Here is a 23,376-nt window from a genome sequence, read left to right as displayed (position 1 = left end):
CTCGTATTTCCACGAAAATCGGATTTTCCATGGGATAGCGTAGTCTTATTATATCAGGGGAACGTATATTAACACATTATTACTTAGTTGTTAGTTTATTGCTGGTATTTTTCGAGGCAGTCGAAACGTAAGTGCGTTCTGTGTCACGACGTTTTGTGTTTTATCTATTTACCGTGTGTTGTATAATTAATTAACTACTAATAATAATTTTACGTAAACCAAAAGTCGTTTTATATTTCAAGTATAAATATGTATGTTTTTGTATCTTTTGTTAACTGTTTATTCTTTGATAAATTGTTTAAAAGGTAAGCACTTATACATAACAATAATATGTTCTTAAATATTTGATAATTTATATAACAACACGAAAAGATTTAAAATAATATCATAACTAGGTAAGTCTATTCGTTCATGATATGAAAGAAAAAAAAGTCCATTCGATGTTTTATACGTAATCATACATTATATAATATCTCATTACTCATCAGATAGGTATATGGAGTACAACTAGCAGTATCATAAATTGAAATCCATTACTTTTAAAATCAATACATAAACAATTTGTAGTCATTTTTACATAATTTTATGAAGCACAATTAACATTTTAAATTACTTATTCGTTAAAATTTCTTTAAATTGCAGTATACTATTCTTCAGTAATCTCACATTTTAATTTATTAATTGTAGTATATTATCTCAACTATTTGTTCACCAATGTCATAATTATGATGTGTAACATATTCTTATACCTAACGTCTTGTTTAAATATTTCAGTTAATTTACAATTCCCTGTATTACCTATACTTATTGATTTATATACTACCCAGATTTTAGGTTGCTTATGAGTTATTTTAGAATAATTTCACCACATTTAAAAAAAAAACTCATACTAAACTTTCAACTTTTCAAGCTTTGGCCAATGGTGGACTGTGAAACTTGATTACCATGTAGAGCATTAGGAGATGGAAGCCCACTTAAACGCAGGAATTAAAATTATTAAATAGTAAATATTAAAAATTTGGTAGTTAATACAAAATAATAATAATAATTTTATCTATAATTTTATATCATTATTTAATACTTCCAAATTATTTAAAGCAATAATAATGTATATTTAAAAATTAAAAATTTAAGCTTTCGAATGATTAAAAAAAATAATTTCTCCGTTATTTTTGTTTTAATGTTATGATAAAAGTACTGTAGGCCTACAACTTGAACGTTCTTGAGTGCCTTGGATTAAATATGCCACTAGTCTTGGATGTTAAAATTAAAAATTTTATAAAATATTTTACAAAATTTCGCGATTTTGACGAATTTTATTGAAATTTGAACTTTAAAAAACATTTATGAAAATTGAGCTTATGTATTTTTAACTTGCTGTATTATCATATAAGAAAAATTACGTGGGATCTTATATATAATTGTATTAGCCTCTATTATGATTAAAAATTGTATATGAAGTATTTATGCATAATATGAATAATAATAATTACTAACTAATAACAAGTTATAATGATTGTATTTAATTTTTTTTTTACATTTATATTATATTTTTTGTTTTAATATGTGGTTAACATTTTCAATTCATAACTTCTCAAGTGGATATCGTATGCACATGTGTGTATCCATCATTTAACTCATAACATACTAAATTTCACGTTCAGAATAATCCATTTCAATCCTTCTTTTTTAATATTAGAGTAATTTGATCTATTTTGAAAATGTAATGATAATGATAAGGCCTTTTTTGGCATTTAAAATTGCAAATAACGTTCACAAATATTTTTTCTTTCTATTTGCGCTTTCTTAATGCATAGACTTCTTATAGACACTTAAAGTTTATGACTTTTTTTCTCAACTTTATATGATGGTATATTTATTTGCGAATGAAAATAATTGAAAATAAAATACAACATTCATCATCATAAGTTTTTCTTTTACCTAGCAAAGGTATGGTGGTTAACGACGACGAAAACAATACGTGCAAACCACTATACTATATATAACTATACAACACAATAATCACACGTGCGACGATAACACGTGTGTTAATACCTGCAGTAATACGATTGCGTCGCGATATTATGTGACTCCCGGACGTAGGTCTGGTACGCGTCACGCGGGCACGCGGCAAGGTACGTGACTCTGCGTAAACCGATTGCGGAGCCCACGTGTTGGTGCATTCGAAACGTTTCCCGTCACACAGCACGGCGTGTGACTATACTTCTATAGGTACTCTATACATTTTCATGTCAACGACGTAAATATGTACCTATATAGAATATAAATTGTATCTTATGTCGTTGTACGTATGGTTTTTTTTTAATGATTATATATTGATAATATCGAATTTCGAAAAAACGAAAAGACTGGTTTTTTTATTTTTACTTGAATTTTTTTTATCAATATTTCAAAATTTCTAAGTACGCAGTTGTAAAAAGAACAAAATCAACTTAACTTTTGTTAAATGGTAGTAAGTTATAACTAATAATTATATTTTTTGTGGGTTCTGTACTTTTTTGTAAACATTTTGATGGATTTTCCAAAATTTAATAAATTATAACTAATAGTTTTACTTAAAATAATTAGAATATATTTTATTTACTAGAACTAAATAACTTTTTTAAACTATTTTTAATGTAACTTCATACTTTTTTCTTATAAAATTAATCGACATAATCTATAGACGACTGTTATTTTGTAAATGAGACTTCATTTACAAAAAGTTTATAAATTTTTGAATAAATGCTTACAAAATAATTGGCAATATAGTTCATTATTTTTGTTTTAACATACAATCATAAAATAAGTATTATTATTGAAATAATTATAATCTTACTGATAACTTTACATTTTTTTTACATACTTACTTCTTTTTATTACAGTATGAAATAGTATTACAAGTAGTACTAAAACGGAGGTCTATACAACGCTAATGACAGTATGGAAAAGCTGAAATAAAGGATGTTTGACGAGTGCCATAATTTAAAAGAATACTATGACAATTTTCAAAATATTTGTCAGAAATTTCGAGACCGTTTATATACTGCAAAAAAGTAAATGGTATATGGAATTCGATAACTTAATAAAAAAATGTATCAGTAATTTCATTTTTTTTTTAAATAATGCATTTAAAAATATATATCTATAATTTGTATAACCTGCCGTTGAGTTGATGACGTTGGGTAAACCATTATTTACATGAATATTCATATTCAATATGACAATATAGGTGCCTAACTTTGTTCTTTAATCTGAGTTAACTACAGATTTCCAATATAGTAACTGAAATCGGAATACCATTATTACCTTAGTTATCTAATGAAGAATTCAAATGTACACTATTGTAAATAAAGTAAATTGGAGAAAAATTTAAAGTAATCAATTAATTATGGTTATAATATTTATAATATTAGTGCTTATTTTATGATTGTACTGATGTTTAAATAAAAATAATGAACTATATTCGCCAATTGTTTTGTAGGCGTTTATCCCGAAATCGAATAATTTTTTCTTCTTTTTGCGTGTATCAGTATAGGTTATCTAAAAAAGTATTAAAATATAAAACTGCATTAAGAGATAGTTAAAAACAAATATTTGTTTCTAAAAAAAAAATAATTTATTCCAATTATTTCAATTAAAATTATTAAGGAGTTGACTAAACTTTTGACCACTGTAATTAATAGATTAGTTAACTAAAATTTATAATTGTATCACAAGGTTTTTAGAAAAAAAATTATTTTTAATGATTATGAATTGAAAATATGAATTTTTGAAAAAAAAAAAAAATATGGGTTTCTTTATTTTTAACAAGTAGGTTGGGATACTTTTTTTATGAATATTCAAAATTTTTTAATAACAAAGTTATATCAATAGCAATATTAATTTAATTTGTTTAAGTGTTAGCAAATAATAGCTACATTTTATTCTACTCTGTTAACACGCGTACTTAAAACGACATAACATACAATTTCTATAATTATGTATAGCTAACCATGTTTTTAAAATCTTAATAAATAGTCATTATAATTATTTTTATCATGCCATAATTATATTTTTTCTTTAAATTCATATTATTAATATTATAAAACTATACGAGTTTTATACAAATAAAAGTGTTGCAAAATGTATTTATATATTTAAACGTTCGCTTTCGACACTCGTTGTTACCACATAAGACGATATTGGAGAAAATTATAGATTTTATAGTGTAGTACCTAAAAATTGCTAAATTATGTATAACGGTTGACAAATTTAACGTAAGTGACCGAAAAGTTTAGTTGTTTTCACTTTGAGGCTTTGCTTTTTTATTTTTTATTATATTAAGACTTGATCAGCATATATAAAATAGTACAAAATTAGTAAAAAAATTTTCAAAGTTGTTCGAAAATCAACGTGAACGTTAAATAACGACCATAGACTAAAGTACATAAACTACAACCATAATTATTAAAACAAAAGTTGAGAATAAAATTTCCAATTTTTTTTACCTGTTCCTTCTTTTAGTACTTTATAGTATTTATATTAGTTTAAATTGTGATGTACAATCAATTCAGTCGATTAATAATTTTAAATTTCATACTATTTTCTAATAAACAATGTGATTTTCAATAATTGTAATAAAAAGCATAACATTGTATCCTTAGATTGAATATTTATGTGATAATGTTGTAAAAAGAGGATGTTTATTGTTTAACTATACAGATATTTATTATTAGTAAGGTATAAGAGACTATATGAAATAAATTTAAAAAATATATATTAAACAAAACAAATTATTTAAAAGTTATATATTTTATAATTGAGTCTGTCTTAATATTAATCATAGGCCGACCACTGAAATAAATAATTAATAGATTTTTAAAGTAATAACAATTTATTATGGTTATAAGCTTTTTCTAAAAAGTATTACTTAATAAAAATGACAATGGGGGTTTTGACACTCCATCTCCCTTCTTCTATACACCCCTGTTTGTTGTTCCACATAAATAATTAACTATAACAATAATAATAAAAAGGTTATTATCGAACGTTTTTGTATATGTTTTCCCACACCAACCCCGTGAGGCATTCACTACCGACAACCGCAACAGGCGCGCTCGATCGTCGTCGTTGCGCTGCTGTGTACCATCACTTGCATCGCCGTTCGTCTTCGTTGCTAAACCACTGTCACTCGTTTTATTTTTTATCGACAAACGGACCCACATCCCGTACTGCCACACAAGTGCCGACACGTAACCGGTCACATGGTCGTCCCTCCAAACGACTTTGACCATAGCAGTTGCTCTTTTGTCACGACATTAAGCAGTTTACTGGTGAGGCACAATTTTTTTTCTATTTAACCGCTTCTTATCTTATATACTATATTGTTTAGGTAATGTGATTTTCCAATAATATTTATTATAAATTAGGGTTTAGCTACTTAAATTTTAGGTTTAAACTAAAGTAAAGAGTGAATCCACACACTCATTATATCGAAAAGAGTTTATATTTCTGAAATTAATACTCTTACACAGTTTTAAGATATTACTAAAAAAATTTTTGAAAAAAATTTGTAAATCTAAAATATTTTTCATTATCATCTTTTTAACATTATTACTTTTTTGAATAATAACATACATTTTTAATTTTATTTTCCAAAATAAAATATTTTTCTGATAATATAAATTTATAAAAATCGAATAGATTATTAGTTGTAACTTAATAAAATGTTTATAGTTTAGATAAATAGTATCGTGTAGTAGTGAATAACATATTATGGAGTACTTGCGGGTACTCTTTTTACACCATTCCTCTCATCAAAACTTTAAATAATTATAGCTAATAATTAACTAAATACTCATTTAAAATTCGATTTTTATAAATTAAAATACTCAAAAAATATCCAGCTTCAGGATATGAAATTAAAAAAAAGCCGAGGGATACGCTCTGTTGTATAGTTAGAGTTGAGTTTATCTTGTCAATGAGTATGTTATTGTAATAAGTATGGGGATTTGATGTCGAATTTTTCTGTCTCTATCTAATACACGTGGAATGTAGAAATGTAGACTTATTTTTACCAAATACACCGATTGATCTAGTAAAATTATAATAAATCTGAAAATAGATTTGAATTTTTTTGTTAAGTCTACTTCACATTGACTTTCTCAGATTTTTGGTTTTATCACCTTAAATCAAAATAAATTTATATTAAAGTAGTAGAAGTAAAAATTGTCATCTTTCAATTTTTGAAGAAGTTTTAACTTAGAAAAAAGAATGTAGGCGAATGTTAATTTTAAGTAGAATTAATAAAAAAATTAAATATGTTTTCAAATTTCTTATCGTTTCATGAGATCTTTTAGAACGTTTCGCAAAAAATATATCTAAATTTTTATAACATTCCGTTTATGTAAGACAGAGACAGAAAAAACCAGAATTGAATCCCCTTAAAAAATAAATTATCATATACGAACAACTGTATTCTAAGTGCACACAATTATTCAACTTATATTTCTTAAAGAGTTTATAACATACTTATTGTCCTATTAGTTATAAGGAATATTGAACTATTTATGTCAATCACAAATCATATGTTATATACATTTATTATATAATAATTATAATAAAAATAAAATATAATTACTTATTAACTTATAAATAAATACTAATATAATGTGTTTAAAGGTGTGTTAAAGTTCCTTATATAAATAGATTAAAAGTGACTTAAATATTTTGAATATAATATTATAGTTTATAGAACAAATAATATATTTTTTAATTACAATAAAACAATTACAATTTTCATTTAATAAATATCTAATTTTGTTAAAGTTTGATCATGTAACAAAAAAATTTGTACTTATAAATTTTTGAGATTTATAGGTTGCTTCAAAAACAACTTACAAGGCATTTTGAGCTCTTAAGCCTTCTCTAATTAATTAATTAATTCTCTCTAATTAAAAAATCTTATAAGTTTTAAACTATCAAATAGTTAGTCTTCAAACAAATTTCATAATTGTATCAACATTTTAATTTCTACTGCTTTTAGGCAACACTATAATTTAATTGATTTCTTAAATCCCTAAATATACAACTTGTGTGGCAACTTGGTCTTTCTAATAAAACTTTTTGATAAAGAGTAAACATTTTTATCGACATTTAAAGAAAAAAGATCGAAAATGAGAACAATAGAATAGTTGTCGATTATATACCATCATGATTAAATACATGTAAAAGAGATTACCATTTAGTAATTTTATTATAAACTGTTAATTTATGTGTATTATTCAAGAATATTTGTAAACTTATATAATATAACCAAGGCATTCACACGAATTGTTCTTATAAGGCATTATTAGAGAGGCCAACTAATCTTTTGATATCAAAGATTATCAAATAATAATTAGTAAATTACATTTAAAATAAAAATCAATTTTATTCAAAAACTAGTTTTTCTTAAATAATCCTATTTTTTTTTGATAATTTTTTTGTTTTTAAAAATCAAAAGTCTAACTAAAATACTAATAAAATTAAATTTCTACTAGGAAGTAATTAATATTATTTAAATCATCCAAATCCAGTATCTAATATGTTATACATAATGTTATGTTTTTCTTTACGTGCTGTCACAATTTTCTACAGAAGCTCGATCTTAAAACATAATATATTAACATTAAAAATATTTATTATAGGATAGAACAAAAATGGAAGAAAGTCAATCATTTTCAGTAAATCAAACTCGAGCTGATTATGACTCGGGTTACTCTTGTACATCAACCCAATCCAAATCCAGGTACATTTACGTATTTTAGTTTTTGATTATAATGTATTAATATGATTCTTAAAATCTATTATGCTTAACATTTTTAATATCCAGAATTTGAATTAATGCGTTATTAAAAGAAAAAATGGAGGTGAACTTTGTATTATATAATATATAGTATATATTAAATTTTAAAATTTTTAATTTCCATTGTCCCTTAAATTTTCTAATCAAGTGTTAACTACACATATTCTAGTCTATTTTTAATTTTTAATGTTTATAAAATTATAATATACAATATACTAACCTACTTATGATATTATAATTGAATTTAAATTATCACAGTGATAAATCACGACATCCAGGACTATCTACGGAATCAAGTTTCGAAGAACAGAATTCGACTATATTGACAACTGACAAAGACGGGTAAATTACTAATATAATTATAAATTTCTAGAATGTAATTGGCAATCTAGTATAAGAGAAAAATTGATTTTCAAAACATATTATATTTTGTACGTATTTAACATGTATATATGTAAAACAAACTCATTTAATTTACATTTACATTTTATTAAATGTCTGCAAGTTTGAAATATATTCATAATTGGAATAAAATAAAATATTTATTAACTATAGTTTATTGTGATTCATTTAACAGCCCCATAAAATATTTAGGTAAAAACAATATTTAGAATATTACGTATAATGTTAAACATTTTTTGATTTTTAGAGAAATGTCAACTTTGAACTCTAAACCCGCCGAACAATCAAACCAAACAATATTAAGAGGTTTGAACACTGTAACTAATCAAAACCCAACTGATACTTGTTCAAAATCTAAACAGAAAAATTCAACAGCATTTAAACCACAAACGAATCAATTATTTAACGTCGATGGTATGAACTAAACTATTATTAAAAATAACATTTAACGCAATAAAGACTTATTGCATTTTTACATGTAGATTCTATGTCAAAAATGGAATCTGATGATTTAAAAAATTTAAATAATGACATTAAAGTAGACCACAATCAAGAAAATACGTTTTTGCAATTATCTTACTTATGCCAATCATATCGGGATTTAAATCAAACAAATTCAACTTCAAATTCTAATAATTCAGTTACTATTATAGGTAAACTATCAGCATTTTAATATTTTATCATTAAAATGTTTAATTAACTTATAATAGTCAACACAGTCTTGATAACTAGTTAATATAAATATAATACCTTATAAAATAATTCAGGCATCTGATTTTTATAGCATTTTTGAAATATGTGCATGCTCATAATATACTTATTAATAGAGGTATTGGATATTTAAATTAAAACTATTATTCAGTATAAGCCCTAATAGTAAAAAATTTTAATATTTATTTAAATTAAAAAAAAAATTATTTAAATTTTCACAGATACTGTTCTAAAGGTATTAAACGACCATGACTTACAATTCAAGGAAATAATTGAGTCAAATGAAGTTAAAAATGATTCATTTGGTGTTGTTGTGTCTATGGCCAATGGTCTAATTATTAATATATCAAATAGTATTCATAAAAGCATGGGGTATTCAAAAGAAATGTGGAAAGATCGTGCATTTATTGATTTTATTCATCCTAACGATCGGATAACATTTGTCAATTATATGACGTCTATTCTTATAGATCCTTGCACGATTTCTAGAGGAGGTATGTTTAAAAATTACATTACATTAACAACATTTAAATAATTTTATAAAGAGACTAAAAAATTTTTTTTTAATTTATTTTTTATTAGTTTTATTGTTTCTAGTTGTTATCGACGTAATATTATGGAGATAAGTGTATATATTGTGTAAGAATAATGTACTTGTATTGAATTTTGAAATTCGTGTATTATATAGCGTATAATGTTTATAGCCACTTAGGTACAAGGAAAGGGCTGCATCTGAGTAGCATCCCAAAAACCTTTTTGACGTAAATGGCATTCTGGATATTATTTTGATATATGTAAATTGCGTCCCAAGTATTTTTTTAATATTTAATGCAAATTTTACGTCCATTGTACTCATTAAAGTTTATTTAAAATTTAAAAAAAACCAATATTCTCTTTTTCAGATTAAGTATTGTCAATATTATTGTTATAAAATTGGTATGGTTATAATTTTATAAATATTTGTTTTTTGTTAAGTAAAGTTAGCTTAAATTAAGACTTGATAATTAATAATTATCAATATCAATATTATTTTATATTATGAGGTATGTGATATGTGATAACATTGATATTACATTAAAAATTATAAATGTATGTTGAAACCGATAAAAGTTTAAAAGTAGTTACCTACCTCATAAAGTCTAATCGAATTATTTTGTTGTTCATATATGTATAGATATTCAGCGTAATTTTTGATTCTAAGGTAATAGGTGATTTGAATAACATCTAACCTTTAGCGTTATTTATTTTTTATTAATAAAACTTGATTAACTTAATAAGTTGAACTTTTAATATATATGGTTTTTAATTTAATATGTAAAATTGTGCTCGGTCTTTCAATCATAAAGTCAAGGTCGTAACTGGGGTGTCCATGGGTCCGAACCCCCCCTCCCGAAATGTTTTAAAGTAGAAATATTTAACGTAAATTATATATAAAAACGACAAGTGTTCAGTATCTAGATATTAAAAAAAATGTTGGAACCCTCCCCCTAAATTTTTTTCAGTTACGGCCTTGCATATACAGTCAACTGCTTTTCGTTTTAAATTGTAGCAAAGTTTATTGTGAGATAAATCTATTTATGATCATTCTTAGTAATTTGGCTATATTCATTAAAACTTTTAACTAAATAATTCTTATTATTTAACTTTGTAAAACACACGTTTTTAGAGTGCCTACAATTCTAATGTGCAATTTAATATTTGATAAATATATGAAAATCTAAACTTATAGCTACGATAAATTTTAAGGTTTTATTTTATTACTAGCCGTCTAGTAATTATGTTTTTTTCGAAATACGTGCACTTAATAAATCAGCAATAGGAAAATTAACAACAAAATTAATATCTAATGTGGAATTTATAGCTCATTTATCAACGAATTACCAACATTTATCACCTCACAACGAATTTTCTGTCAGATTGTCAAACTCAACTAAAATCTTTATGTTATGAGTTTATGACTTATGAATAACTTTTATCGGAACTTAAAATTTCTTCAAAAAAGGTAAATCCTTATTCCATACTTAATAAATAAAAGGATAACTAAATTATTGGTACATACTCATAATTAAATTATTCATAAATTCTTAAAAAGATATTGTTAAATTTGATAGTGCGGAGTTAGTATAATTTTATAGCATGTTAGTACATATAGTAGAATATTAAATTTTATTTTCTAATAGTATTACAATAAGGAAAATATAACGTGGGACGGAATAAGTATATCCATTTAAACAATCCAGGATGAAATTATAGTAGAACTTTAATTTCGATTTTTATATTTGGAATGAGCTCGAATGCAGTCAAGGAGAGCGTTGACGGTTTCATGTACCTAGTTCTATGTATATAATGAATCTCAAGTTTATTTGAAAGTTTAAAAAAGTAAATTTGAAATTAAAAGTTGAATTTATAAGTAGTATTGAAAATCATCAAAAATATTCTAATGTTCATAAAAAATAAAAAAAATTTTATCATCAAATATTTTATAAGTAAGTTTAGATAGTATTAATAAGAATATAGTTAATTCGGAAGAAACAACTGATATTAAATACCTAATTACATATTATACAAATATATATAATCTATGTATACGTTACTGTGAATGTTCGTAGTTGGTGAATGCTGACAGCTACCTGGTGAATGTTGACAAATTAAAAAAGTAAACATACACAAGATGGTTTTGGTTAATATTGACATATATAGTATAAATTATAGAAAATATATAAAATATAATATATTTAATTTAATTAATGAATAATTAGAACTAGGTAACATTATATTAATTATTTAATTGTATATTGTATTCATTTAAAATTATGATAATTTTATTTTACAAAGTTTATTATTGAAAAAATGGAGAAAATGGGGAAAATGGTGTTATAAAGAAATTAATTATACGCTTGCATTTACAAAAATCATTACATATAAATATTATGACATATATTTTAATACGTATTACCTAAACGTTATATACTTATATGTATTTACAGAGCCTGCGCAGAGTAACCTATTGTACTTAAACTATAGCCAATGTTCAATAAAAAAAATGTTGATTTAATATTACTTTAATTTAAAAAAAATTATGCCAACAATTAATGTAAGTTTAGTATCTATTTTTAGTACGTCGCAATAATATAGTATGAACAATATGTAAAATTGATTATTTTAGGAATTTATTATAATTTAAATCTTATTAATGCTATATAAAGTGTAGGTATTCTTTATTTTGTTGTCTAAAAGTATTGATGCTTTATATAACGGTAAATCAGAAAAATATACAATATACCTATATTATAGTAGGTACAAATCATATTACTCGTATATTAGTAACTAGACTTTTGAGATAAACTGAAATATGTATTATGAAGATTCGTTGGGCAAATGTACCTAAATACCTAAATTGGCTAACTATACTATATATACAATATATACTATATGTCTTGTTATATAATAACAGTTAAGTAATATCGATGACATGTAGTTAAACCATTTATAAATGTATACTATTCAATAGAAATGATCTCGCATTTATCAATATTACAATATATATATGTTATACTTACAACATTATAATTGAGACTTAACGTTATGTTAAAATCTCGATAAAAAATTTAAATCATTATTTTCCTGTATAATAAAAAAAATACTTGATAGAAAATATAATTATTAATATACAGGTATGTATGGCATAATACATAAATGAACTATAAAAAATAAATATTTAGATGGTGTATCTACAGTGACTTATTTGAGACCCAAGACCAATGATGGATTTTACTGTAATATGGGTTATTCAAAATCTGAAAACGAAAATTACTATCAAGTCTGTAAGCTTACAATAACATTTAAAGATTTGTCTTACGTTTCGACGACACCATATTCGGAACAAATGGCACGACCTCAATTAGTTCTAGTTGTTAAAGCACAGATAATTCATTCAGCATACAAATGTATGTAAAAAATAACTGTTATATCAATCGTATAATAACATAAATAATACAACAAGTGGAAAATATTTATTTTTATTTTATATTTAGGTTCTGAAGAGAAAATAGAAAATCCCATTCAATTTATCACTAAACATAATGCGTTATTTGAATGGTGTTATGTTGATAAATTCATTACCTCATACTTTGGATATTTACCACAAAATATTATTGGTAGATCAATTTTTGACTATTACTGTATTGAAGATCTAACAACTATTAAAGAAATCCACGCAAATTGTAAATTTTCTATTTATTGTTGCAAAATATTTCATATAATATATATATATTTTTGTATTTTATTTTAGTAATTAAATCTAAGAGTATTTCATTAAAAGGAAACCCTTACCGGTTTAAGTGTCAAAATGGTGATTTTGCAGTCGTACAAACAGAATGGTCAAATTTTGTAAATCCTTGGTCTGATCGAGTAGAGTTTGTTATTGGTAAACACAAAATTATTCAGGTAATATTTTAAAAAAATGATTATATAGTTAATTATAATAATGAATGAATTATGGTTTAAGGGTCCTATTAATCCGGACGTCACAACTCTGGCTGATAATACTATTACGGAAGATATAGCAATAAAAGATAACTATGAATTTAATGAAGCACCTAAAGAGTTTGAAAAAATTACAAATGAGGTACTGTCTATTACTAAAAACTATTTACATTTTGTATAACATTTTAACATAATGTCTATATAGTTATCATTTACCAATTAATAGTTATTATATAACACTATGTAAAAGTAGATAATTATGTAGGTATTAAAAAAACAAATTTATAAACATATATGTATACACTATACATATATGCATATATATATATATATTTATATTTATATACATATTACATAATATGTATATCCCATAAAGGCTAAGATTCCAAACTTAAAAGATTAGATTTTGTAAGATTTGATGGTACAAGTATTTTTTCTCTGTCGCCAGCATTACAAGTGGGTTAATTGAAGATATTTCAAGGTATAGTTTAAAAAAAAAAATAGCCATATAGGTAAATATTATACTGTAAAACGTTATAGCATTGGTTAGTAAACAAGTAATGCATGCTTAAAATGTTTTAACTTAAATGTATTTTGTATAGGTACAATTTTATACAAAAAAAATTTGAGTTAAACTATATTATAAAAAAATTACTATGTACAAAGCAAGATATACTCGAATAATCATTAATCAAATATAAAACTCTAGGTCCACCAATGTATAAGATATAATATAAAAAAAGGTAATTTTATATTAAACTATTATATTATAGAACAAAGAAGTTGCTGAAGTTTCATATGACACGAATCAAACAATAGACACCAACTCAAAGCAACAAATATCAATGGAATATAAAAATTTTACACCATGTATGAATTGCTTTGTACATCCATCAGTCCAAGTTCCTCTTAATGTAGAAGTTCCACCAGAAATGTCTGGTAATTATTCTGTAAGTTTTATTAATGTTGTGGAATATTATAATACCTATTATATATACTTTATTTATTATACTGATTATGTTTTAATACATTATTAGAACAACGACTCTCTACATTTATTTCAAAATACCAACTATGAAAGTAAATCCAGTTCAGATACACTATTAAGTTATACTGAACTTAATTATAATGACAACATACAAAGGTATATATTCCATATTATATATTATTATAATATATTGTATATTTTCATATAGTTATTGTTTCCAAATTATCTATAGAACTATAATGTATTATGTAACTATAATTTCATTCAAAGTAATTAGAAGTGTTATTATAATAAAAAATTTTAATTTTCCGTTAAAAATTAAATTTACAGCATTTAATTACTGTAGTATTAGAAATATTAAAGTCTATTTAATTAAATTTTCAACTGGCTTATAAAAATGTACCCAAAGGCCAAAATTATCTTATTCTACAATTGCGCTTAAGTGTAAAGTACACATATTTTATTTCAATATTTAAACTATATAAATATTTTATTGGGTATTTTGTTTAGATTTTTCAATAGTAATTTAAAAACAAATTCATCAGAAGAATCAAATTGTTCTAAAAAATTTGCTGCAAGAGAAGTTACTTCTTATGAGACGTTAGTTACCAAATATCTCAATAATGTATAACTATTATTGTATGATAAGTAATATTATGTTTAGAGATGCGAATAAAGTACAACCAGATACAATATCATTGTATCAAAGTGGAACACCAGTTTCAAATATGATCATAACTCAAAATTCTCCAAGTTATGAATCAGAACAAAATGCAAGTAAAAATTGTCAACTTACTCAAAAAATGCTTTTACGGTAAGTTTTAATGATAAATGGACTAAAATATGAAAATATTATATATGAATCAATACACTATATATTTTATACTGATATAAAGTTATTCAAAATTAAATCGAAATTATATTTTAGAATGTATAGTAAATGATGACATATTTAAATTACTTATATATATTTTAATTAGGAATGAAATAATGTATAAATACTATTTTAATTTTAGACATAATGAAAAAATGGAATGTGATCTCGTTAAACAACATAAAAAAAATAAATCGTCCAAAAAGCAAAATTTGTCAAATCAAGCTATACACATCGTAAATATAATATACGAAAAAAAATTGAATGATAATGAAATTATGTTTTTTATTTAGTCTGATATAGCACACGGTATGAAACGCAAAAATTCAACTGTAAATGAAAATAAATCATGTAAACTTTCAAAAAGAAAATGTCTTTCAAACATCAGTAGTCCGACTAATGTGGCACAACCACAACCAATAGAGTATCAAGACATTCCAACAACCCCTACTGTCGCTCGATCAACACAAATTCGATCTTTTTGTCAAATTACACGAGATTCGCAAACAATGTTAGTATTATTGTACTACAATAATTATTATAATAAAATCATTAAAAATGTTTAAGTTTACCTAACATTTTAAAATATAGGACCGATTTACCACTAAGACAGCCTTTACCAAGCTCATGCCAAAAACTAATTTTACCACCTCAAGCACTGATTGTACCATGCCAACCATTTATCTATAATGTACCACTTAGTAATAATGTGATGCCTGTACAACCTACATGTAATTTAATGGACGAAAAGATTGGAAATATTCAAGGTATAATAAACTGGAAAAAATAAATATAAATACATAATTAATATTATTTAGATTGGATTTGGAGGGAAAATTATGTAGGCACAACATATTTTTATCCTTGGTTATACCATTGAAATATTTTAAAATAATAATAAAGCTATAATCACAATAAACAAATCTAATGTGGTATTTAAAATATCATAGTAGCTTTTTTCCTATAATTTAATATGATATTTACAATAAAAAATAGTATTTATAATTTATAACAATTAATATAATTATGAGCAGAGCATATGGTGGATAAGTTTTAAACATAATATTGTTCCAGAAACGGTATCTGACAAGTTACAATCATGTATGCCGTGCGACATAACTGAAAATTCTCAACTTTTACATGTTCAACAACAGGTTTGAATTTAATTAATATTATGAGTATTATAGTCATATGGTATATTAATAAAATAATAAATTGTTACGCTCGAAGTATCTTTAGAATATTATTATTGCTACAATTATATATATATACAATTTTAAAATACAAGACTATACCTCATATATATTTCGAGTTTAAATTATATAATAACTTATATAGACAGATTCTTTCAACTTTTATAATATAAAAATAATATATTGCTTTTGCATATAAACAGTATGTTTCAGCCACATCCCTTTTGTAGAAAGGGGAACAAAAACTTAAGTTGAAAAATAAATCTTTGCATATTATAGTTTTAAATTACTTATTGCAAAATATAATATCATATTTACAAATATGTTTTTAAAAGACGTCGCGTCCCGTGTTATCGTTTTAAGGTAAGAATATTATTTATAGCCAGTTGTAGGTATTTTTTTATTTTAATATTAAAGTACATATAACTTGTTTAAAAATAAACTATATAAAAAAAAACAACATTATAAAGCTTAAAATAATGTTCTTACCTTCAATTAACAGTTGACTAATAGCTGTATGGTTAGTTCATACATAGTTATAATTTATAATATTTTATAAAATTTCATAAATAAAGACTTGGTATGATGCAAGGTTGTGTCATATAGTGTACAATTACCTAACGATCACCATCTAAGTATACCTTTCAAAGTTTCAATACAATACTAAACTTATAGTTATATAATAAATATATTAAGCATAAAAATAAAAATAAAATTTTTCAGTTGCATATAGGACAATTATATCAGAATATTGAAAATAAAATTGAAGCTCCAATTATATCGAAAAAAAATGACCAGGTAATTTGATTTTATGGTTTACTTTTTACAATAATTTTTATATAGTAGTTTTATCATTTTTACTTTTTGGTTTTTATAAATAAAAAAAATAATATGTGTACTAATTCTACGTTATTCAATATTGAAATGTTCATAAACTTAAAAGTACTGTTTCAGAATATTATAAAATTTAAATCTATAAATAACATTAAAACATTAAAACAAAGTGGGTACCGATCAGCTGTACATTAGGTACCATGTGGATCACTATTATATATTATAGGAGTGTTTAAATTTGAATCCAATGATAGGTATACGAAAAACGATTCTGAATAAAGATGATTTGTCAGCCTAGGATATAATTTCCCATGGTGGATGAAAAAGGTGACTTATATTTTAAAGGCCTGAATACACCACAATTTAAATTTTTTTATAATTATTGTAAGCTAAATTTATGGAAAATCTTGTATTAAATTTTCAACTCTAGGCTGCTTATACAACAATTTTATGAATTATATCTACAAAATAATTTGCAAATATTCATGATTTTGACGAATTTTTTGTCAATATTTGAACTTCAAATGCTAATAAAAAAAAATTTGCATATGTATTCTTCTAATTTTTATCACTATAAGAATAACTTATGAGAAACTGTGTATTAAATTTTCAACTAGTATTTTAACTCAACAAAAAAAATTTTATCGACACTTCAAAAAAAAAATAAATAATTTCAATTGTCTATAAATAGCTCAAAGAAAGTCTAAATATTCTGAATATTAAATCACATAAAGAAAATACTAATCTAAATAACTAATGAAATTTTCAAGTATCTACAACTTATACTTTTTGAATAATAACAAATATTTAAAAACGTTTGAGGATAAATCGTTATCAGTACGCTATTTCGTAAACATTTAAAAAACACACTTAAATTTTTTCCTATCATGATGCTTCGAGTTTTATCTACAGCTTCTTGAAAAAAAACTTTGTGTTTCTTTTAGAAGAGTTTATAGTTTAATTTTTTAAGAAATATGTCAAAATCACGAAAATTTGCAAGTAATTTTGAAATTGAAAAATCATAAAATTGTTTGTGTTAATATCTAAGGATATAAATAATAATAAATATAATAATAATACATTTTTTATTTTTAGATATAAACATAAAAATTTTATGATTATTCAACTTCAAAATTACTTGCAAATTTTTGTGATTTTGACATATTTCGTAAAAAATTAAACTATAAATGCTTCTAAAAAAAATTGTGACTTACGGTTTTTGATTTTTTTTTTTTTTTTTTAACTAAAATAAGAACAACTCATAAAGAACCTTGTATTAAATTTTAAAGTTTTTTTGAACAGCCAAAATTATCGACACTTCAATAAAGAATTCTTAGAAAAATCAAAAATTGTAACTGTTTATAAATAACTCAAAAAAGCTAAAATATTTTGAAAATTTAACTGTATATTGATAACACTAATATAAACATTTGATGAAAATTTCAAGTATTTAGAGTGATTTTATTTTGAGTTACAAGCATTTAAAAAATCAATTTGTTTGAAAACTGGTTATGCGTAAAAATTCCAGTGGGAAGTTTTTCCGATACTTTTTTTTTGTTTTTCTCGATTTTTTTGAATACTGTTAGAAAATTTTTACTTTTGACCAAAATAATGCACCAAAGATTTTTATTTTTCCATCAGAAACCACCTCCGAAGTTTGAAATTGAAGTATTATTTTGACTAGTTATGCTGTACACAGACACAAAAACCAAAAAAAACACATATCATTATAAAATCAATACATTCATCACTCCGTTCAGAATCTAAAACTAATAATAGTTAATAACTTAACTACCAATAATGATTACAATAATTGAATATGTTATCGAATGTAAAATATCCCTCCGAAAAGAATATTTATAATTTTTTCTATAATGCAAAGTTATTGTTTTATATGTATCTACTATCTACTATTAGTAAAAGAATATTATTATTAAAATTATTAAATGTTATTACTAAAACGTTATTCCTAATGATAGTATAACATTATTTCACATTTAGCAAGATGATTAACGATATAATTATTATTTTTAATTACATAGAATATTCGAAAGAAAACAAAAACAACACAAGTAAGCCAAGAAGAAATTATAATGAGTTCTGATTCTGATTGTAAAAAAGAGACCGGAAGCTTAAGATCAAGGTTAGTTCTATATTTATATAATAATATATTCTATAACAATAATACAATTATATTCAATCCAATTTTAATGTTTTATTTTTAGTAGTGGATGGATGTACGAGGACAGTAGTTACTACTCATCAAGTTTGCGAGATAAAACCGATAGTAGTGAAAGAGAAGTATGTAAAAACGTCTATTTATTCACTTAAATATGTTAGTACTGTACAATAATTGTATAGGCTACTTAACACAGTGATAGAACAGAAATAATAATCACGTTCAAAAAACCATTTTGAGTCTATACTTTACAAGAATGATTTTTATAAATTTTAAATACAGTACTAACTAGACATAGTTACTGATAGAATCTAAATTTAATTCCATCAATCAAACCTTTGAACTCCTTCTTTCGTCCTAAAAAAAAAACTTATATTTTATGAACATCATTAAATATAAATAAATCAGTAGGTTATAACTATTACAAGTAGGTATGAAATATTTGAAAATTTAGGATTGCCAATAAAATAAAAGAATATTAAAATTAAAATTAAATGATACATTTCATAGTAAGTTAAATAAAAGTATAATCAATATTAGAATACTTTTAATAAACCCATTAGAAAAAAAAATGTGTTCGTAAAGAACATATAGATATTTTTATGTTTAAGAGAATATAACTACAGTTAAAAATAAAAAATAAATGTCAATACGTCATAATAATTAATTAAATAATAATCTTTATATTATTTTAATGATTTATTAAAAATAAGGATATTTAGTATAATGATCTAGTTCATAATATATAATTTCTAATTATTATAAATATTATGTACCAGAGTAATTTAACTATGTATTTATAATTTATATAATTTAATTGTGTAATTATTAGTATTTGGGAAGAACATAGTTCATGTGTTCACGTTCATATTTAAATGACACGCGAACGTCACTCATTTTTTTGAAATAGAACACGACTAAAACAAAACTAAACTGAGGAGGTAGCTAGCTTTTTTATAGTGGCCTGGTCCTGTCTCTCGGCTGCGTGTCTAATACCTACTTAATTTTTTTTAAAGAGCGTGAAAATAAACGTGTTCATTTGAAAAAAAATGAATGTGAACGTGAACGAATCAAATTTTTTAGTGAATGTTCCGAACACTAGATTATTATTAGTTATGCTTACGTAGAATGATATTTTTTATCGTTTTTTGAATAAAAAATGTGTTTTGTTAAAGACAAACTAAAATATGAAAATATTAAAAAAAAATAGATATATCGGTAAAAATACATGGTATTGAATAATCAGTATTATTATATTAGCTTATTAATTATTTAACCCATTCATATTAAGCTAACGAATGTGACATAATATAAAAATCTGTTAGCGAATATATATAATACCATTATTAATCGCAACTGCATTGCATTCCTTTACAGTATTATAAATATTTATATTAGTTTTTTTAACACTTAAAAGCTTTTGTGTGAGCAAAAACCATCATTGATCTCTCCGTTTTGAAGACTAAAAATTGTAAGTTTACTAAAGTTAGGAATGCTGCCTGTATATTATGTTTAATAACAATTTACAACACAATACTACTATCTCCTTAAAAAAAAAAATTATTATCATTGCTATTAGTGTTTAATGAATTAAAAATTAAGAGTTAAGACTTATACATAAAGTGTATATAAAAAAAATTAGTTACAAATAGGAAAAAATTGTGTTAAATAATTTTAAAAGTACCTACACGGGAATGTAGCTATATTGCCTAACTTATACGCCGTACAACAGAATTGTGTTGAAATAAACAAGTTAGGTAATGAAATCAAGACACAGCTAGAGGAAGAGTGGCTTCGTTTGCTTCAAAATAATAGTTGGTGAAATAAATTTTAAATCAATTACTAAACCACACTATCAATCTAGTGTTTACATATTGTTTTTAAAACTTCAAATTTACAAATTTATCAAAAGTACACACTCCATAATCATTCATTAATAATATTTCAGTCAACATGATACTTAAATAAATATATATGTTGATAATTAGGTTTATTGTTTCTAAATTACAATAAATGAACAACAAAATAAATTGTGTTGTGGTAAGAGTAATATTCCCTACTCCTTGAAATAAATTTTTTGAAAATCTAATAAATGCCTGTTGTTATAAAGTTACCTAGCTAAATAATATAATATTATAATTTATAAATGATATATTTAGAGCTATATGTAGCAATAGTATAAGTTTGTTATTAAATCATTAAAACCTGTAAACATTTTAATAAATAGAATATTACAATGGTACAATTTTATTCTAGTTATTATAATTATTAATTAATTATAAATTGAAATAATTTCAGGACTTTCCATTGCTGAATATATTTGAAAGAACAAATTGTTCTCATCAGTTAATTAAAAAGGTAAAATAGTATTATGAGTGCTTTAATTCAAACATAATTTGTTAAAAAATAAACATGATTAAATAAAAATTTTCAGCAACCATTCTGGATGGAAGACATCGTATCAACTCCAGATTTAGTCTATCGATACCAAATGGACTATGGAGACAAAAACGAAGTGTTGCGTAAAGATATTAACACATTAAATACATTCACTCAAGTAAATAAAACACTATATTATAATTTGGAATAAAAGTTTAAGATTTATTCCATTACTAGGTACTAATAAAATTATCAATTTATATTTATACTAAAATTATTGTTTGTAGCCTTTGTTAGTGAGCGAACAGTTAAAACAACTATGTGTGGAAATAGATGTAAATGGTTCTTCTAAAACATCATACTTTGAAGACGGAACATCGTCAAGCAGCGATGGAGACGAATGTTACATTTCTATTGGAGTATGTACCTTTCAAAATAAATAAAAACTAATACAAATTTAGTCAATTAAGGGTCATAAAAAGTAATGAAATTGAAATAATTTAGGTCTTAAAAAATGTAATTAAATCCATATTATCTTTGAAAAAAAAAATTATTTGTCTTTATCAAATGCTAAATTCCATTAATTTTCTGTGGAGAATAAAAATCTGATAATACTATGAGAAGAGTAGGTAATTTATTTTTTGCAAGAAATTTTATAAAACCTTTAAGGGTTGCAAATTACATACCTAGATTTTAGCTAATCAGAAATAATATAACAAGGTCCTACAATAAATTCTTCGCATTTCACATATTCATAGATTCATAAAAATAATTAATTTATACTTTGCATTGGTTTTATTTAAGAAAAATAAAAGAAGAAGAATTGATTTCTGCAGAATGGCAATGATTTATGAAGAAAATGCCTTAATACCTCCACCAACTTCGCCACGTAATAAGTAAGATTTAAGCATTTTGTTTGTCTTGCAAAAAAACTCAAATTATTTAAGAATGTCAAAAAGTGATCATTTATCATCATAATTTTCCGTGATGCAAAAAAAAATATAACATAACTATATATAAATGTGTATATAATTATAGATGGTAGTTATACATGCTTAATTGTTAATAATAATATTTTAATCTAATTAAAAATTAGTAGGCAACTGAATAACATGTTTAACTTACCTAGTTTATAATAAGGTAATCTGTTCCTATTGATTCATAAATAAACAAACTATATTTGATATTTATTTCAATCAATTAATTATTTCACATGTTTAAAAATTGTTTTACCAAGTAAAAAAAATATTAACATCCCACAAACCTACTTTTAACACTACAAATTCTGAAATACCATACTTCTTCTTTAATACACATTTAATTATTGTCAGCCACATTCTTTCTCTTCAAAACAAAAGTAAAATATATTTCCTAAAACCATTTTATTCCCAAAAGAACTGTCATAGTCATTTCCAGTTTTATAATTCTATACCAATCCATTATTAATACCAATGTACATCAAAAATTTGTGATCATGACAATCTATTTTAACATATTAATTTT

The 23,376-nt window shown here is 23.7% G+C and overlaps 1 protein-coding gene across 3 annotated transcripts; it reads left to right on the top strand.

The window, feature by feature from the left end:
• Positions 1 to 158: 158 nt before the first annotated feature.
• LOC114123480 (period circadian protein) lies at positions 159 to 23,375 on the top strand. Of its 3 annotated transcripts, none has more exons than XM_050203400.1 (25): positions 159 to 305; positions 7,671 to 7,771; positions 8,087 to 8,170; positions 8,478 to 8,644; positions 8,713 to 8,883; positions 9,163 to 9,435; positions 12,664 to 12,888; positions 12,976 to 13,164; positions 13,233 to 13,387; positions 13,449 to 13,568; positions 14,200 to 14,376; positions 14,464 to 14,570; positions 14,925 to 15,014; positions 15,079 to 15,228; positions 15,431 to 15,524; positions 15,582 to 15,799; positions 15,880 to 16,055; positions 16,363 to 16,442; positions 17,205 to 17,279; positions 19,358 to 19,458; positions 19,541 to 19,616; positions 21,793 to 21,852; positions 21,929 to 22,051; positions 22,161 to 22,292; positions 22,678 to 23,374. In XM_050203400.1, the coding sequence occupies exons 2-25, from the start codon at positions 7,683 to 7,685 to the stop codon at positions 22,771 to 22,773; spliced, it is 3,228 nt and encodes a 1,075-aa protein (XP_050059357.1). In that variant the 5' UTR covers positions 159 to 305; positions 7,671 to 7,682; the 3' UTR covers positions 22,774 to 23,374. The 3 variants fall into 3 exon arrangements, with proteins under 3 accessions (XP_050059357.1, XP_027842284.1, XP_050059358.1); XM_027986483.2 differs by lacking the exon at positions 159 to 305 and adding an exon at positions 4,801 to 5,315 and having other exon boundaries at positions 22,678 to 23,375; XM_050203401.1 differs by lacking the exons at positions 159 to 305; positions 8,713 to 8,883 and adding an exon at positions 4,801 to 5,315.
• Position 23,376: the final 1 nt, after the last annotated feature.

The sequence above is a fragment of the Aphis gossypii genome, chromosome 3, assembly GCF_020184175.1.
Source record: "Aphis gossypii isolate Hap1 chromosome 3, ASM2018417v2, whole genome shotgun sequence".
Taxonomy (NCBI): domain Eukaryota; kingdom Metazoa; phylum Arthropoda; class Insecta; order Hemiptera; family Aphididae; genus Aphis; species Aphis gossypii.
This window is presented reverse-complemented; position numbering and strand designations above follow the sequence as displayed.